This window comes from Serinus canaria, chromosome 1A, assembly GCF_022539315.1.
Source record: "Serinus canaria isolate serCan28SL12 chromosome 1A, serCan2020, whole genome shotgun sequence".
NCBI classification, from domain to species: domain Eukaryota; kingdom Metazoa; phylum Chordata; class Aves; order Passeriformes; family Fringillidae; genus Serinus; species Serinus canaria.
In genome coordinates this window covers 12,117,711-12,132,751 of record NC_066314.1, presented here as the reverse complement: position 1 = coordinate 12,132,751, position 15,041 = coordinate 12,117,711, and the positions used below count along the sequence as shown (strand labels likewise).

Genomic DNA, 15,041 nt, shown 5'->3' with positions numbered 1-15,041 from the left:
GTCCCGGCTCGTTGCTCCCCTCAGCGCTGGCCAGGGCATCTCACATCCCTCCCGCTGCTCTCTGCTGCCTGGGGATGATTTTGTTCTGCTCGTTTTGTCACTAGCATGCTTCAAACAATTTATTTTGGAGCAGTAACAAGATGGAGCAAAGCAATTCTGCTTTATAATCTGTCTTAAACGAGGATATAAATGAAGACGAACCTGGGGAACTGCACTGGCACTTCCCCTGTTACTTTTGACTTCTTCTGTGTTAATTACAGAAGAACCTCTAGAGTCCAGCCAGGTAATTCCTTCCTCATGAGTGGGTGCAATCCATGTTTTCTAACCGCCTATCAGTCGTAAAGATGACACTGGATGCTTCAGATATGCTGGTCGATTAGGTATTCTTGTTGGCATAGGAGAAATAGACTTAAAAATATCAGAGAGTAAAACTGGCACAGCGTGAAGGAATGTGGAGGAAACAGGGTTGGTAGGTTTGCCCTTAGAATTTGCAAGAATTTTGTGATTCTCTGCGTTTCTGTATTTTCCTCTCTGTTTGTCATATTCACCTCTGCTTGTTACCAAATCTGCAGCAGCTGTTTTTCAGTTTCCCTCAAACAAAAAAAGGCATAATGCACAAATGCAAGTTTAAGAGATAGCCTGATATATTTTAGCTGCCAAAACAGACCCCGTTTGCAACCAGCTATTACAGCCAGGACTTCCATGGAAATACTAATATAGAAATCTTGAGCCAAGATTACAATAAATATTGAGCCAAGATTACAATAATTATTTACAATAATTACAGACAGTGCTGCCAGGTAGACCAAGTACTTCTCCTGGGAGTCTGTCTCTAGGTCATTCTTTGCTTTCCCAGCACAAAACCCCAAATTATAAGATGGATCAGCATGAGGTGTCTTTCTTGATTCAGCACTTTAAAAATAGCCTGTATCTAAATTTCCTAGCAAAAGTTATAGCATTATAGCTGTAACAGAATTATAGCAGGAGTAAAATTAAGTTAATAGACTAAAAGTGAAAGAATTAAGGATAAGATTAAAGGAAGACTCTTTTAAAAAGAACCAGTTAAAAATTACCCTGTGTGAGATATTTTTGTCCTTGTTTTTGTTTCTTAGAGGTTGTTGCTTGCTGATATCTAGCCATATTTCTTATTTAATTTTGTTGTATTTTAATTTCTTTATGAAGTTACAGGATGCTTGGTGTGAAGATAAATGAGATGATACTGGTCCTTTTATTAGGCAGCATCAAAGCTGAGACCTTTGAACATTTATACACATAGTCTCAAAGTTAAGGATATAGAGTTCTAAAATGGGCATTTACTTTTTATAATGAGGTTGTGGTTTGGACATGATCCAAACAAGTTGAAGTCCAAGCAATCTTGGTCAGATAATTTAGGATTCCCTGCTGGATCTGAGAATTTCCTTCCTGTCTCATTTCTGTCTGTTCACATCCAGATTTACTTTTAAACAGTATTAATTAAAAGTCAGGCAAGAACTGTAATGCTGTAAACACTCTTGTGTGTGACAACTTCACTGTAGTTAGTAGCTGTATTCTTACAATGTTAGAAGTAAATATGGATGAAGAGCTGGCCTAAGATTTTTCTGCCCTAGGACCCAAATTAATTTTGCCATGAAGGGTAAATGGCTAAAGAAGTATTAAGAAGAAAGGGTGGGTGATGGGCTTGTGATTGCTTGGCGTAATTGCTGCAATTGTTTCCTGCTTTACACCTAGTCCAAAAATTATTGAAGAGTACTTGAATGAGGATTGCAAGACAAGATGTTACAATTCCTTTCTTATTTAATTAATACTCTCAAATGTTAAACAGAGGCATTGCATTCCAGTATATCACTGGATAGATTGGATTTCTTGTGTTGGAGAACTTTCAAAACACCGAAAGGAGAAGAAGTTGTCTGTTTCTTTGAAAAAGGGGTGTCTGGAAAGGCAAACAATACTTGCAATAAAATATGGCAAGCTACTCCCTCTCCCTTATCCAGCAGAGGGAGTAGCTTACCAATGTTGGGAATGGCTTTGGGAATCTGCCCGTAGGAAAATTTGTGACAAAAAACCATTCAGGTGTTTATTTATAATATTGCATGCCATGAGTTACAATGATAAGTGATGCATTTCTATTTTTTTAACATAGTCAACAATCAGCCACACCTTGCAAGCTACAGTTCTGTTAAGAGGATTGTAAAGATGCTAAGGCTGGAATTTGTGTGTTGACTGGTGTTGTAAATATTCAGGTGTCTAAACTGAAGACAATGGCCTTTAATTTTGTCTTCGCCTTTTCGTATTGGTCTTGACTTAGATTCATGGAAACACAGAAGAGTTTGTGTTGGAAAGAACCTTTGAAGAACATTTAGTGCAACCACCCTGCCATGAGCAGGGACACCTTTCTTTCACTTGATCAGCTTGCTCAAAATACTGTCCAGCCTGACTCTGAACACTTCCAATAATGGGGCATCCCAACAACTTCTGTTCAACTACCTTCAGAGATCCCTTCCAATTTACCTTATTGTCTGATTCTGTCCCTAGACAGGGTACTGATTAGAGCATGGAAGGCCTGTCGGGCTGTTCCCTCCACCTGCCTGCCCTGCTCTCTGACTCGGTAGGGCAAGGGGCAACTTGACAGGCACTTTGCCTTTTTTGCCTCCATGCCATGTGTGGCTTTCCCCCTTTGTCCACAGCAGAGGTTTGATTTAGAGCCTTCCTCTTTTTCTTTGTCTGCTCACCATGCTTCCTGAAAAGAATTCAAGCACAAGCTCCCCATTAATTTAATGACAACAAGAGGCTATATCTTAAAAGGAAAGTAGTATTGCACACCATGTTTTGACACTTTTATCAGGGACAATAACTTTTTGTTTATAATTTCCAATAAATATTCACTTAAATAATTGCAATTTGCCCGTATACATTATACTTTGAATGTTCTTGCTCTATGTGAGCTGAAAGTCCAAAAGTAAATGATCCATGTCCTTTAGCTGATAGCTAAGATAGCTAAAGGACAAATGAGAAAAAATGGTTCATTGTTTATTGTGCATTGTTGCTAAAAGATAATGTAAAATTGTATGATAAAACAATCCTGAAAAGCAAATATTTTTAGTTGCATTTTGTTTTCAGTGTTGGTTATGGGATCAGTTTTTGCCCATTCAACATATTCTTTACCTCATAGTATTAAACTAGCTTTAGATTCCATTTCTTATTAAATAAATAAAATTATCCAATCTTATATAAGTTTTTAAAAATGCACATTAAAAGCAATTAAATTATTTGTAGGAATTGCTAAAGAAATGCCACTTATTTTATTATCCTAAACTCAGTTCTTAGAAGTCTCCCAATGGAATTTTGCTGATACATGCAATATTACCTTTAAAAATTGAACAAAAGGGAGCTGATAAAAAGAAATGCCTCTATTTTGCAGTACTTTAAAAGATTCTGGTAAATTTGTTTATTTTAACAGCTTTATAACTAAATGGTACTTTGCTGTAAATACAAGGAATTAATTTGCAGCTTCTTTTTGCAGTGCTGCTCTGTGGTGTATTTATTGCTCATCCAGAAGATCCACTTACATTTTTAGAAGAAAAGCTCAGAGAAATAATGGCAAAGGGATTAGATTCTTTCTTATGATACATACTGAATTATTCTCTGTGTGTGTGTGTGTGTGTGTGTGTGCTATGTGGTTTATAATACTGCGCTTGGACTTTTAAAATATGCTAATGGTACAGCATCTTCTATGTAGACTGCAACTTAAATGATAATACTGCTTTTTGCAAATATTGATGGCATATGATGTTGCAAAAACAGTAAGACAATCTCTCTAAAAACATAGAATATATTTTATTTTTATATCCTTGGGTTTGGGAGCGGTTGGGGGTTTTGTTTGTTTGTGGGTTTTTTGTCTACAGAATATATAATGAATATAGCCTCCACTTTAAGCTCCTCTTTGTTTAGTTGATATATTAAACTCTTACTTTTGTGGTAATCAAAGCTGAGGTGATAAGTGTTTTAACTTCATTGCCATCCACAGCACATTTACCTTTGTGAACCAGGGATGTGTCTTTCAAGCACTGCAATATTAAGTGAGGTATTTCTCCTTTTTTTTGTTCTCTGTGTGTTCTTTCACCCTGTGAAGACAGCACAGCATGAGATTAAAAAAAAGGATTTAGTTTTGTTTATACTGAAATCTTAGAAAATAGTGTGATATATCTTGCTTTAATATTCTCTGCAATTTTCTGATTGAAGAATTCAGTAGGATGTGAGTAATAAATCCTTAATCTTTGGATCCACTCACTAAACAATTGAGTCAGTAAGTTGGCATGCAGTGTGACTGGATTTTTCTCTTGATTATCTCTGTATAACTGTGCTCAGTTTTGTCTTCTGTTAGTACATCTGTCCTGAGTTCACAGCAATTACATTGCAGCTGTTTCCTCTTTTGCTGACTATTCAGTTAGTATTCAGATCAGTCCAAAAGTGGAATGCTTGATTTATATAGTACACATATACAAATACAAACTTGTTGCAGTCAAATCCTCTCATAGATTTTCTTAGGAGTAAGAGCAATACATGAGATAAACCCCAGTATTTTCTGAGGCCCATTGCTTTTTTGTACTTTCAAAGGATCATATTTTCTTTTAAAGTGATATCTTTAACCCATAGTCTTACACAGTTTTGGTTTTGTAGAAGTTAAGATAAGTTTATTAAAATATCAGTTATAACCATGTGGTAAATGGCTGACATAACAATGGGTCATGAAACAATTTTAGCTAAGAGTAACTCAAATATTTAGTATGCTAAATAGCTGAGTACAGCTGATTAATAAAAGAGTGGACATGAGGGATGAAAGCCTGAATTTCAGTTATTGAGCTTTCCTTCAAGCACAGAAATTAGTTCTGGTTTGTATGCTAATTTAACTTTTTCTTTAATTTCTCTGTGTAAAAAGAGTAGTGTCATTTGGTAGTGAAGTACTTCTAACTATACACAGAAAATTATACTTCAATGCTCATCACTTCCAATTAGATCCTTTAATTTGCAAAAATCAACATAGAAAAGATAAGATTTAATTTTTTTGTGTGACTCAAAACATTTATGAAACAGCACTACTTTGTCTACTGCCATAAATTTTTTTTAGATGACTAAAGAATTGTGTGCAAAAGAATTGTGTGACTTTTACAGCAGAAACTTAATGAAGCTTTATTTTGGGTAATTATATGTATTTTTCACATATTTCAGGAACATCATAGGAAAAATCTTTTACCAAAGTATTTGTGTTGCTCCTTTGTGTGAGGAAAAACTTTTCATTTTAACACAACAACGTAAAGTGAAATTACAAACTTAGATTTAGTATTAATTTCCTCTGACATTATTCTGTTTTAAAACTCCTCAGTTCTGACTTTACTGCAGTTCCAAACCTGACACTTCTGCACTTAAATCAGCTCTATTTGTGAGATATATGGTGGTATACCCAGACATAAAAGGACAATTTCCATTTATGTCTGAAAGTAAACAATTTGTGTTCTCTTATGCTCTTTCTTTGGTTTTCTGTGCTTGGGATTAGGAAGATCATGCTTTATGTAATCCAAATTTTCCTTTGAAAAATGGGAATAATACCTAGATATGTTTTAAAATATGACAATCACAATAAATAAACACATCCACTGATTTCTTTGTTATGTGCACAAAATGTGATGATCCTCCATTTAGAATTAGGTAAGGTGGGTTATTTTGTTTTGAAAAGCATACAGTGCTTATTATATAGTGGGTACAACTCTGCTAGGAACACTGGTGTTAATCCTTACTAAGAATCACAGAATTGGCAGGGAGGTGAATGTTTTCAAGCTGTGCTGTGGTTAACCTTGGTGCAGATTTGTCCAGGGTGTTTTTAGTCATTGCAAATATCACAGGTGTTGGAGACACACCAATCTCAGCAGGCAGTATATTCCAGTACTTCATAATCTTTTCTACTACAAATATTTTCCTAATACAGTAGCCCTTCTTGCAAAAAAAATTTAAAAAAACAGCAACAAAAACCCCAAACCCACCACAATTTTTCTTTTAATCTTATTGTCTTGTACAATAGGGACATGGAAGATTATTCATTTTTCCTTCAGTGTAGCCTTCTAAGATTGTCTGAGCCTAGAGTTTTGTTAATTATCACATACATTGGGCTGGAACAGAACACTTTCCATTTCTAATCTCTCCCAAGAATATGTTTTTTGGTTTTTTGAATATGATATGAGGGAGGTTTTGGCAAATGAATGTAGCCATGGAAAGTCTTATTCAATCAGCAAGTCAGATACAGAGAGATACTGAATTTTAATATATCAGTGATATATGACTCATTTGAAATACATTTTTGTTCTGAATCTAATTATTTCTTATTGCTTAGCCTGGAAGGAAAATGGGACTTCTACCAAAGGTTAAAATTGGTAAGATATAAATGAATTTGCATTCTGTTACATTGAGGTTTTTTGTATTGCCAAGGAAATATGAATAGCATTTAAGTAAATGCATGTATCTGACACTTTTAAAATATTTTCTATTAACACTCAAATGTCCTCCCATAAATACAGATCTGTACTTTAGTGAAGTACAGATGACAGTAACAGGACTTAATGGCAGTGGAAGCAAGCAAATTTTTATTGCTCAATACTTCAGAAAATTACAAACAAGTAGAAATTTTATTAAAATAAGTGGATGAATTGCTAGTGAAAAATATCATCAATGTGTATTTTATTTAAATTATAAATAATAAACATCAGTTCTATTCAGAAGTTTATGTTGTTGAGCTTGACTGCTTTGAATTTTACAGCAAATTGCAGAGTGTTGTACATTTTACTTCAGGTCAAAAACTGTAATAAATTACTCATTCTGTTTTGCAGTTCAGAGGATAGATCAAATACAATTTGCTGGAAATAAATGAGAAAAAAGCCAGTGGAAGATGGCTCTACAATAGGTCCATTATAATATCTAAATATTGCAAGTTATTACACAGAAGTGGAACATGTGGGTGCAGACCGACAAGGAAAAAAAGGCATGTAAGTCTAGGAAGCTGGTCTGCATAGGACAAAAAATACTTAATATGTAATCTAAAGTTATGCTGTGTAAATTAAATGTTATTTGTCCAACAATTTATCTAGCTGTCTTTTTGCAAGATGCCATCCACTGGTTGGGCTGTGACAACGTGATGCCATGAGTGCCCAGAGAGACAGGTCGCTGTGTTCTGTGCTAGGACAGGTGGTGCTGGTACTCTTCTCCCAAGACTGAGCAGTGATGCTGGTTGGGAGGTGTCAGGGAAATGGAGTGTATGTCAGAAGTACAGGGTGAAAAGAGTTGGGATCCTTTTCTGGGAGGTGAAGAATGCAGTGATAGGGTTAAAACAGGAGGGATCACAGACTTGGAGTCTTAGCTTTGAATAGATGGAATGCCTGATGAGAGGTGAGGATGGTGTGAAAATCAAATTAAGAAAGTCAGAAGACAAACTGGTATCTTAAAATACTTAAAATTTTTGTCTGACTAGATTGGGCTGGCTAAAGATGTCCTGTTTCTGGAATGTATCAGGGCATTCTCAGGGAATAATAGTCTCAAATTCTGTCCATTCTTAATAGCAGTTGCACTGATTGGTTTGACTTCCATGATTAGGTTAGAATGCATATAACTGAGTCATTTTTTGTGTACACTTATATTGTGTACAATTTTGTAGACATTTTGGGTCAACTAAGTCACCTAAACACACATTTCTGGTACAATTCAGCATGCCTTGGGACATGTGCTGAGAGCTAGGGCTGTGGAACTTTGGGACAACTACAAAATAATGGCTTTATTTGTGTGTAAAGTTCAGGGGGAACAAAAATTATTACAGAAAAGCAGGAAGCCTACTGAAATGCTTCAATTTTTTATTTAAAAGGTTGCAGCTCCCTTGATCAAGAGGGAATTGCAAATCTGTGTGCTTGTCACCTGTGTGATTTCTTTTTCTTGAGCTGTCGCTATTTTATTCAGTGTGGGAAATGCAGAAAGAGCTCTTCTCTTTAGAAGACAGAGCAGAGGTTTGCTCTGGCTGAGATCCTGACCATTTGCTGCAGAAAGGAAGAGCTCTTTCCCTCTTCCTTTGTCCCTGTGTGAATCCTCATGTTCTCTTTTTTGCGGATCCAGAATGTAGATACAGTCTCCTTCAACAGGAGATCATTATTGGGTGTTGTCTCCTTCAGGCCGAATATGTGTTTGCTCTGAGTATTCACAGACTGTGGAAAACAAAGCATGCCTGGACTTTTCAAAGTTCTGGAACTTATGATTAGTGGCCTTTATTGTCTTTGGCACTGTAGATGATGTTTGGTGATGGATCATTTCAAAATTACAGGCTATTTAGTAAATATGATTATTAGCACACTATCATTTATTGTAGCTTTCTGTTCTGCTCCTGTGCCAAAAAAAAAATGGTGAGTTTTTACTTATGGCTGGACAAGATCTGTCCTCAGAGCCAGCTGTAAACCATTTGGTTTGTAAATTACAGTTTCCTGAAAAAGGTCAGTGGTACCACAGTACCCTGATGTTAAGTTATTGACAGAAAATGATTGCTGTGTTTTAAAGGTGGCTGCTGTGGTCTTGATACTAAATTTTAAATTAGGTGGAGTTTTGAAGTTAAGGAAGTCATCCACATGTCCAAATTAAACAGACTTTTGGTTACAGAAGCCCATGATGGATCCAGCTATATTTATCATGGATGCAGGTCTTTGAAAAGATGCACAAGAAGAGTTTGCTATCAAAAAGGCCTACACATGTCCCAGTCCATCCCAGTTTGGCCCAGTCCATCCCAGTCTGTCCCAGTCCATCCCAGTCTGGCCCAGTCCATCCCAGTTTGGCCCCAGTCTGTCCCAGTCCATCCCAGTTTGGCCCAGTCCATCCCAGTGTGTCCCAGTCCATCCCAGTTTGGCCCCAGTCTGTCCCAGTCCATCCCAGTTTGGCCCAGTCCATCCCAGTGTGTCCCAGTCCATCCCAGTTTGGCCCCAGCCTGGCCCAGTCCATCCCAGTGTGTCCCAGTCCATCCCAGTTTGGCCCCAGTCTGTCCCAGTTTAATCCCAGTCTGTCCCAGTCCATACCAGTTTGGCCCAGTCCATCCCAGTTTGGCCCCAGTCTGTCCCAGTCCATCCCAGTTTGGCCCCAGTCCATCCCAGTTTGGCCCCACCTCAACTACATTCTGAATCAGCTAAAAATCTTTAAAATGAGTGTGGCTATAGCAAGTTCCAAAAATTCTGTGGTAAGAACACAAAGCCAGAAAATCTGGAAGAAGTAAAGAGAGAGAGCTTGTTGAACATACTTTGAGGAGCAGGCAAATTACCTGAATTGTATTACCAAAGCAATTAAATACTGGTGGGAAAAGACACGTTATCAGTAATTTTCCTACTGATTTTTCCATTTCTATCTAATGAATCTGTAGTCTATAGAAAGTTGTGTAGCTAATATGGAAATACCCTTCTATAAACCTCAGTGGCATCTTTGCTGTGTTTTCATGCTGATATCTTAATATTAACTTACATATCTTAAATGCAAAGTTCTTTGGAAATGTTTAAGAAAAAATTCTCTTCAGTGACAGGATATGGGATAAAATTAGAAAGGATTTTTTTATTTTTGTTATCAGACAATTACCATATCAAGTTTAAACTGCTGCCATTAGTGTATTATTGTGCAGTTATAAAAGTAATTACATTACAAGCCTGAAGTTTTGCTCATAGAAAAGTTGCTTTAGGAGAAGCGATGAAGGATGCTGTTAACTGTGTTGCTTTCTGGTTTCTTCTTCATACTTAGAATTGCAGATTTTAAGTGTTGCATATCAGATATTTCAGCATGTGATGGTGTAATTTAGTACTGCAAATGGTTGTGGATATGTGACATTTTAGCATGTAAACATGTAGAAAATATTTGCAGAAGTGACATCCATGTGTGTTATGTTTGAATCTTTGAGGTTGCTGTTCTTTTCACTAGCTTTAAGGTATCAGGAAATGCTACCTTGCTAGGAGCCCCCTGGGCCTTCTCTAAATGATTTCTTGGCCTTACTAACAGGGAATATGCTCCAATTCCTTAGCCATCTTTTTGCCATCTGTTGGACTCTCTCCAGTGTGTCCATGTCTCCCATGTACTGGGAAGCCCAGAATTGGACACAGTACTCCAGGTATGGCCTCAGTACTCCAGGTATGGCCTTGTGCTGAAGGGAAAAATCACCTCTCTGGATCTCTTGGCAACACTCATAATGCAGCCCAGGATACCACCCATCTTCCTTTGGCAAGGACACATCACAGGCGCAGTTTTGACCTGGTGTTTAGCAGGACCTGCAGGTCCTGTTCTGACAGCATGTTTTCAAGCTGGGCTGCCCCCAAAGTGTTCTGGTGCCTTGAGTTGTCCCTTCCCAGATGCCAGATTTTGCATGTCCTGAACTTCATGGGGTTCCCGTCAACCCCTTTCTCCAGCCTGTCAAGGTCCTTCTGGATGGCAGGGGGACCCTGAATGACTCTCTGGTGTATCAGACACTGCTCCCAGTTTGGTGTCTTCTGCAGCCCTGCTGAGAGTACACTCTGTCTCATTGTCCAGGTCATTAATGAAGATGTTAAACAGGGCTCCCCCCAGTACTGACCCCTGGGCCGTACTGTTAGTTACTGACCTCCAACAAGAGGCTCACTGACAAAAAAAAAAAAACCAAAAAAAACCCAAAAAAACCCCAAAAAACCAACAACAAACAAGATAAACCCCTCCCCCCAAAAAACTTAACGTTGTCCTAGGTTAATGTGGTGTTCGCAAATAATCAGTACTTGATTCTATTGCCGAATAAAGATGTAAGAAAGCATCTTAGTCCTTCCTCATTCTGTGCATGTAAGTACATGTGACAGAGGGTTTGGAGGTTAATTCCTTTTGTGACAGCATTTTGCAATAGTTTCAGGTCAGTAATATTTTTCTCAATATGGTTGTATGCTCCACTAAGCACAGAAGTGAGCAGGAAAGCTAAAAAAGCCTTTGTGATCAGTGTGAGAGGTTTAGTCCTAGTGTGAAAGTGTACTTGATTTGTAAGGAATCACCTGCATCCCAACTGTTACTCATCAATTTTATCATGAAGAGTCTGACAACATCTTGGAAGAGTTTTCATGAGAAGAAAAACTAGGCACTATCCCAAAAGTTTTTGATTCCTGGCACAATATTTCTGAAGCAGGAGAATGTTACTGATTGACTCTTTTTTAGCCTACACTTTAACTGAATTCAAATGCATAAAAAGAAAAGGAAAATGTTTTCAAAATAAAAAGTGTTTTTTTATGTTTTGAGACTATAATGCATTTATTATTTAATTGGATAATATATTATTGAAATTGTTGATGCAGACTGATTTCTTTTGCTTTAGAAAATGACTAGTTATAGGTGAGAACAGTTTTGTCTCTAGATTGGTGATGAAAAAGAAAAGCTGGCTAAGAAAAAAAAGGATTTTGGTCATGGTTTTGGCTTTTATATCACAGGATAAAATAACATTCTCAATGATACCAGCATGCAAATTGTTTAGTGACAGAATTTAATCCAGTATCATAATGAATTCTGGGAGCTAATAAAGAAAGCAAGGCAAAATAAACCATAAACAGCCACATCGCCTCCTTTATGGGTGTTGTACTTAAAAATGTTAAATCCTTCTATGATTGTTTTCCTTATGTATTTGGGTACAAAACTAAAATCATCATAAGGCTTCTTGTGTCTAGAGCTAAAAAAACCTAAAGAACAATTGTGATAGAATTACATTTTGTTTACAAATGGCCTTCACTGTCATGTTATTCATCTGATTCATATCTAGTGTTGATTATATCTGTTGGAGTGTCAGTATGTTGATTGCCATCCATTTTCATTTGTCTTACTAAATTCAATTCTTGTCTCTACAAATCTTGCATTTTCCATTTTTGTAGATAATGTTTTCTGTAGGCTCAAAATCAAACATTTTGTCTATTTACATCTACTGAGTGCTATTTTAAACCAGTTGTTATGAATCATACATGACAGTCTAAAGGGGCTTTTAGAAAACATTGATTTTAAAGCTGTTTCTTCTAGCTTTGAAGATACACAATAGTTTTTTTTTAAGCATGAAATGCATTTTAATCAGTACGCTATTGATATTTAGATTAACTACATATGTTTTTATGTTGAAACTCCCTGGCTAGCTATATTGATCATATTGCCTACTTGTGCCATTCTTTTTAAGTTCTTGTGGATGGTTTAATGTTGCTGCAAAATGATCTATTTTCTTTTAGAGATTGAAAATCATATTGAGATTCTTTTCCTTTGACATTTTTTCAGCTAACAAACTGAGTTGAGCTGTCTATTCAGTTATAGGCTACCTTTCCAAATTATCCAAGCTACAGCTCTGACCTCATCTTTCCAAAAAAATCCAAGATTACACAGATATTGGCAACATGCCTTTATTGTTAATGTTAAAAAAGCAATTATTTTAACTGTGGGTTTGGTCTGTTTGTCTGACTAAACATGTTTGTGGGGTTTTCTTGATAAATTTATTATCTGCAATTTTTAAAAATTGGCTTTGTGTACTCTTTACTTTGGCCTGTGGTGCTTTCATGGAATAGTAGTCTTTGTCTAATATCTGCTTGTGAATGTTAATGTGATTCCAGCTCAGACTGTCTTTGGCAAATCAGTGTGTTACTGTGCCAGAGAATACGAGTGTATGAGATGCATGGATTATGGCTCAGCTGTTTGTGGTATTCCTCCACCTACTCAGTGATTGTGGAGAATCATTTGTCTTCCATGTGTGACTGGGAACTGCCTTTAAATGCTGCCATTAGTATTCATAGTGCAGGAGCTAAAATTTCCTCAGAAGCTTTTGAAGTGTTTTATTTCCAATATTCACAGACATATGTATTTTTCCTCTATTCTGTCATGGAAAACATGGCACAAAATGATCTTTTCTGTGTTTCATGTGTCTGTGTAGAGAGAGGGGCACTGCCTCTGTAGAGCAGTGTAGTTCATCCTTTAAGGCAGCACTCCTAGGACATGCACAGCATGTCAGGAAGACAAGGCAATTGTTTTCATGCAATTGTATCATGCAATTATTTCCTGGCTATGGACAGAGAAAGAAGGGAAATCAAGAGAGAAGTTACTGAAAGAAGAGACCTAAAGAGCTTGTAAAAGAAGAGGAAGGCCCATGATTTTCTTTTAGATATGGAAGCTCTTCTGGGACCTTTTTGATTAAATAGTCCAGAAACATAGAGATGTCAAGATTAAATTGTGTTTTGTGGCTATGGTGTTTATTGGAAGTTGTACTTTACAGTACATTTTTGAGAAGCTCAGAGAAATAGCAATTAACCCTGTAATGCTGAAGTTTTTATCAATTGTTAGTCATTTCCCCCATATGTGTGTTTTTTAGACATATTATTGTCTTTTTTTCTTGTGCTGCCTCCTTCTGCACTACCTTCATAACTCCTGTATGCTTTTTCTGTTCATAGAGTCTTTTCTAAAAGAATATGAGTCACTGTCAGGAGATCATGCTGACCTATATTGTCCTTGCTCCAACCTTCTATTTCTATTATTGTGTTCTTACATTATTTGTAGTTGCAATTACTGGAATTATTGTTGTCTATTCTGCCACATCCTCAATGGGGGTGTCTCTTTGAGAATCCCCCGGGCCTTAGAACAAGAGCAATTAGGCCACTGCGTGTGGTCCTTAGTCTTATCCCACTGCTTTTTCAACTGGTCCTTTTTGCTAACCTGAGAGATCAGAGACCTCTCACACAGATTTTGTCTTATATTTTTCTTTTTTCTTAAATTCTTCTCCACAATTGTCTTTTCTACCCAGACTTAGCCTGCCTTAAGCTAGTGGTTTTTCCCAGCACTGACTCTTTGCAGAAATTAACATAACGTGGTCTATAAATGCATATTTTCCTACTCAGATTTTCACCATTGGCTGTGCTGCCAATAACAGATGTTCTGCTGTGCTTTTATTGCCTGTCCTTTTCAATCATACCCCGTGGTTCTGTATTGAGATAATTCTCCAGAATTTGAGAGGAGGAGGACAACATTACTTAATACTTGCTACTATTTGTGGGAGCCTTGTTTTTTTTTGACTTTCAGCACTTTTAAGTTTCCAGAATATACCCTATTTAGTGAATGTTACTGGCAAATGGGATTTTCCTCTCTGTTCTGTCTTATCAGGATTAACCTTTAACAGTAAAGATAATGCTTAAGATATTTCCAGGAACAGGGATGAGTCAGATACTGTTGTATTTTTGCTATAAAGTTTTTGTAGGATGTTGTGGAAGAAATGGCTAAATACCCAGTTTGTCAACAAAGCACCATTAAATATATTCATATGTGAATAATGGAGGACATAATGGAATGCAAATAATAATGGGATGTGTTTGCTTTGAGATTCTATGGCATTCCTACCACCCTTAACATCTCCTGAGTTTTTCCTTTATGTTGTTCTTTTATTTCATGTTAGCACTAAAGCACTGAGTGCTTTGTCTTGTAGAACAAAATGAGCCACCTTTGGGACTCATGGTTAAAGCACCAGAGGCATGCAAAAACATCATAATTGTCTCCAGATCTTTAAAGGAGGAAAGTCTCTCCACGGAGTCTCCCAGAACTTCTTCCATGATAGTCAAGAGAAATGTAAAGTTTTGGCACTGAATTTCTATTCTGCATGTATGCATTTCTTAGTGATCTAAGTATATTATGCAGCAAGGAATTTTATCTTTAGAGATCTCATCTATTTAGCTGAGGTATTTGTACTGCCCTGTTACTGTAGCGTTAGAATGATCACAGGTTTTAATCAATGTGTATTCACATATATAGTTGTTTGATAAGGAGGTGCTGTAACATGCATTGTACAAATGAGCTGAAATAGTGAACTTAGAGAATGTCCCACACTTCTGAGCTTTCAAAAGCATACTTACCTTCAGTTTGGGTGGGCACTGATATGCTGGATGCAGACCACAGCATCCTTCATGGGATCTTCGTCACCTAGAAGTGATGGCACGTAATCTGTGTCAAACTGATACAACAACAACCTACAATTC

The 15,041-nt window shown here is 36.9% G+C and overlaps 1 protein-coding gene across 1 annotated transcript in view; it reads left to right on the top strand.

Moving 5' to 3' along the window:
- Nucleotides 1-15,041, top strand: part of FBXL13 (F-box and leucine rich repeat protein 13) — a 65,042-nt gene that overhangs the window by 406 nt on the left and 49,595 nt on the right. Inside the window, 5 exon segments of the mRNA XM_050985677.1 lie at nucleotides 3,521-3,615; nucleotides 5,126-5,196; nucleotides 6,881-6,900; nucleotides 6,903-7,077; nucleotides 7,697-7,736. Of these exon segments, the coding sequence (XP_050841634.1) occupies nucleotides 3,521-3,615; nucleotides 5,126-5,196; nucleotides 6,881-6,900; nucleotides 6,903-7,077; nucleotides 7,697-7,736 (401 nt within the window).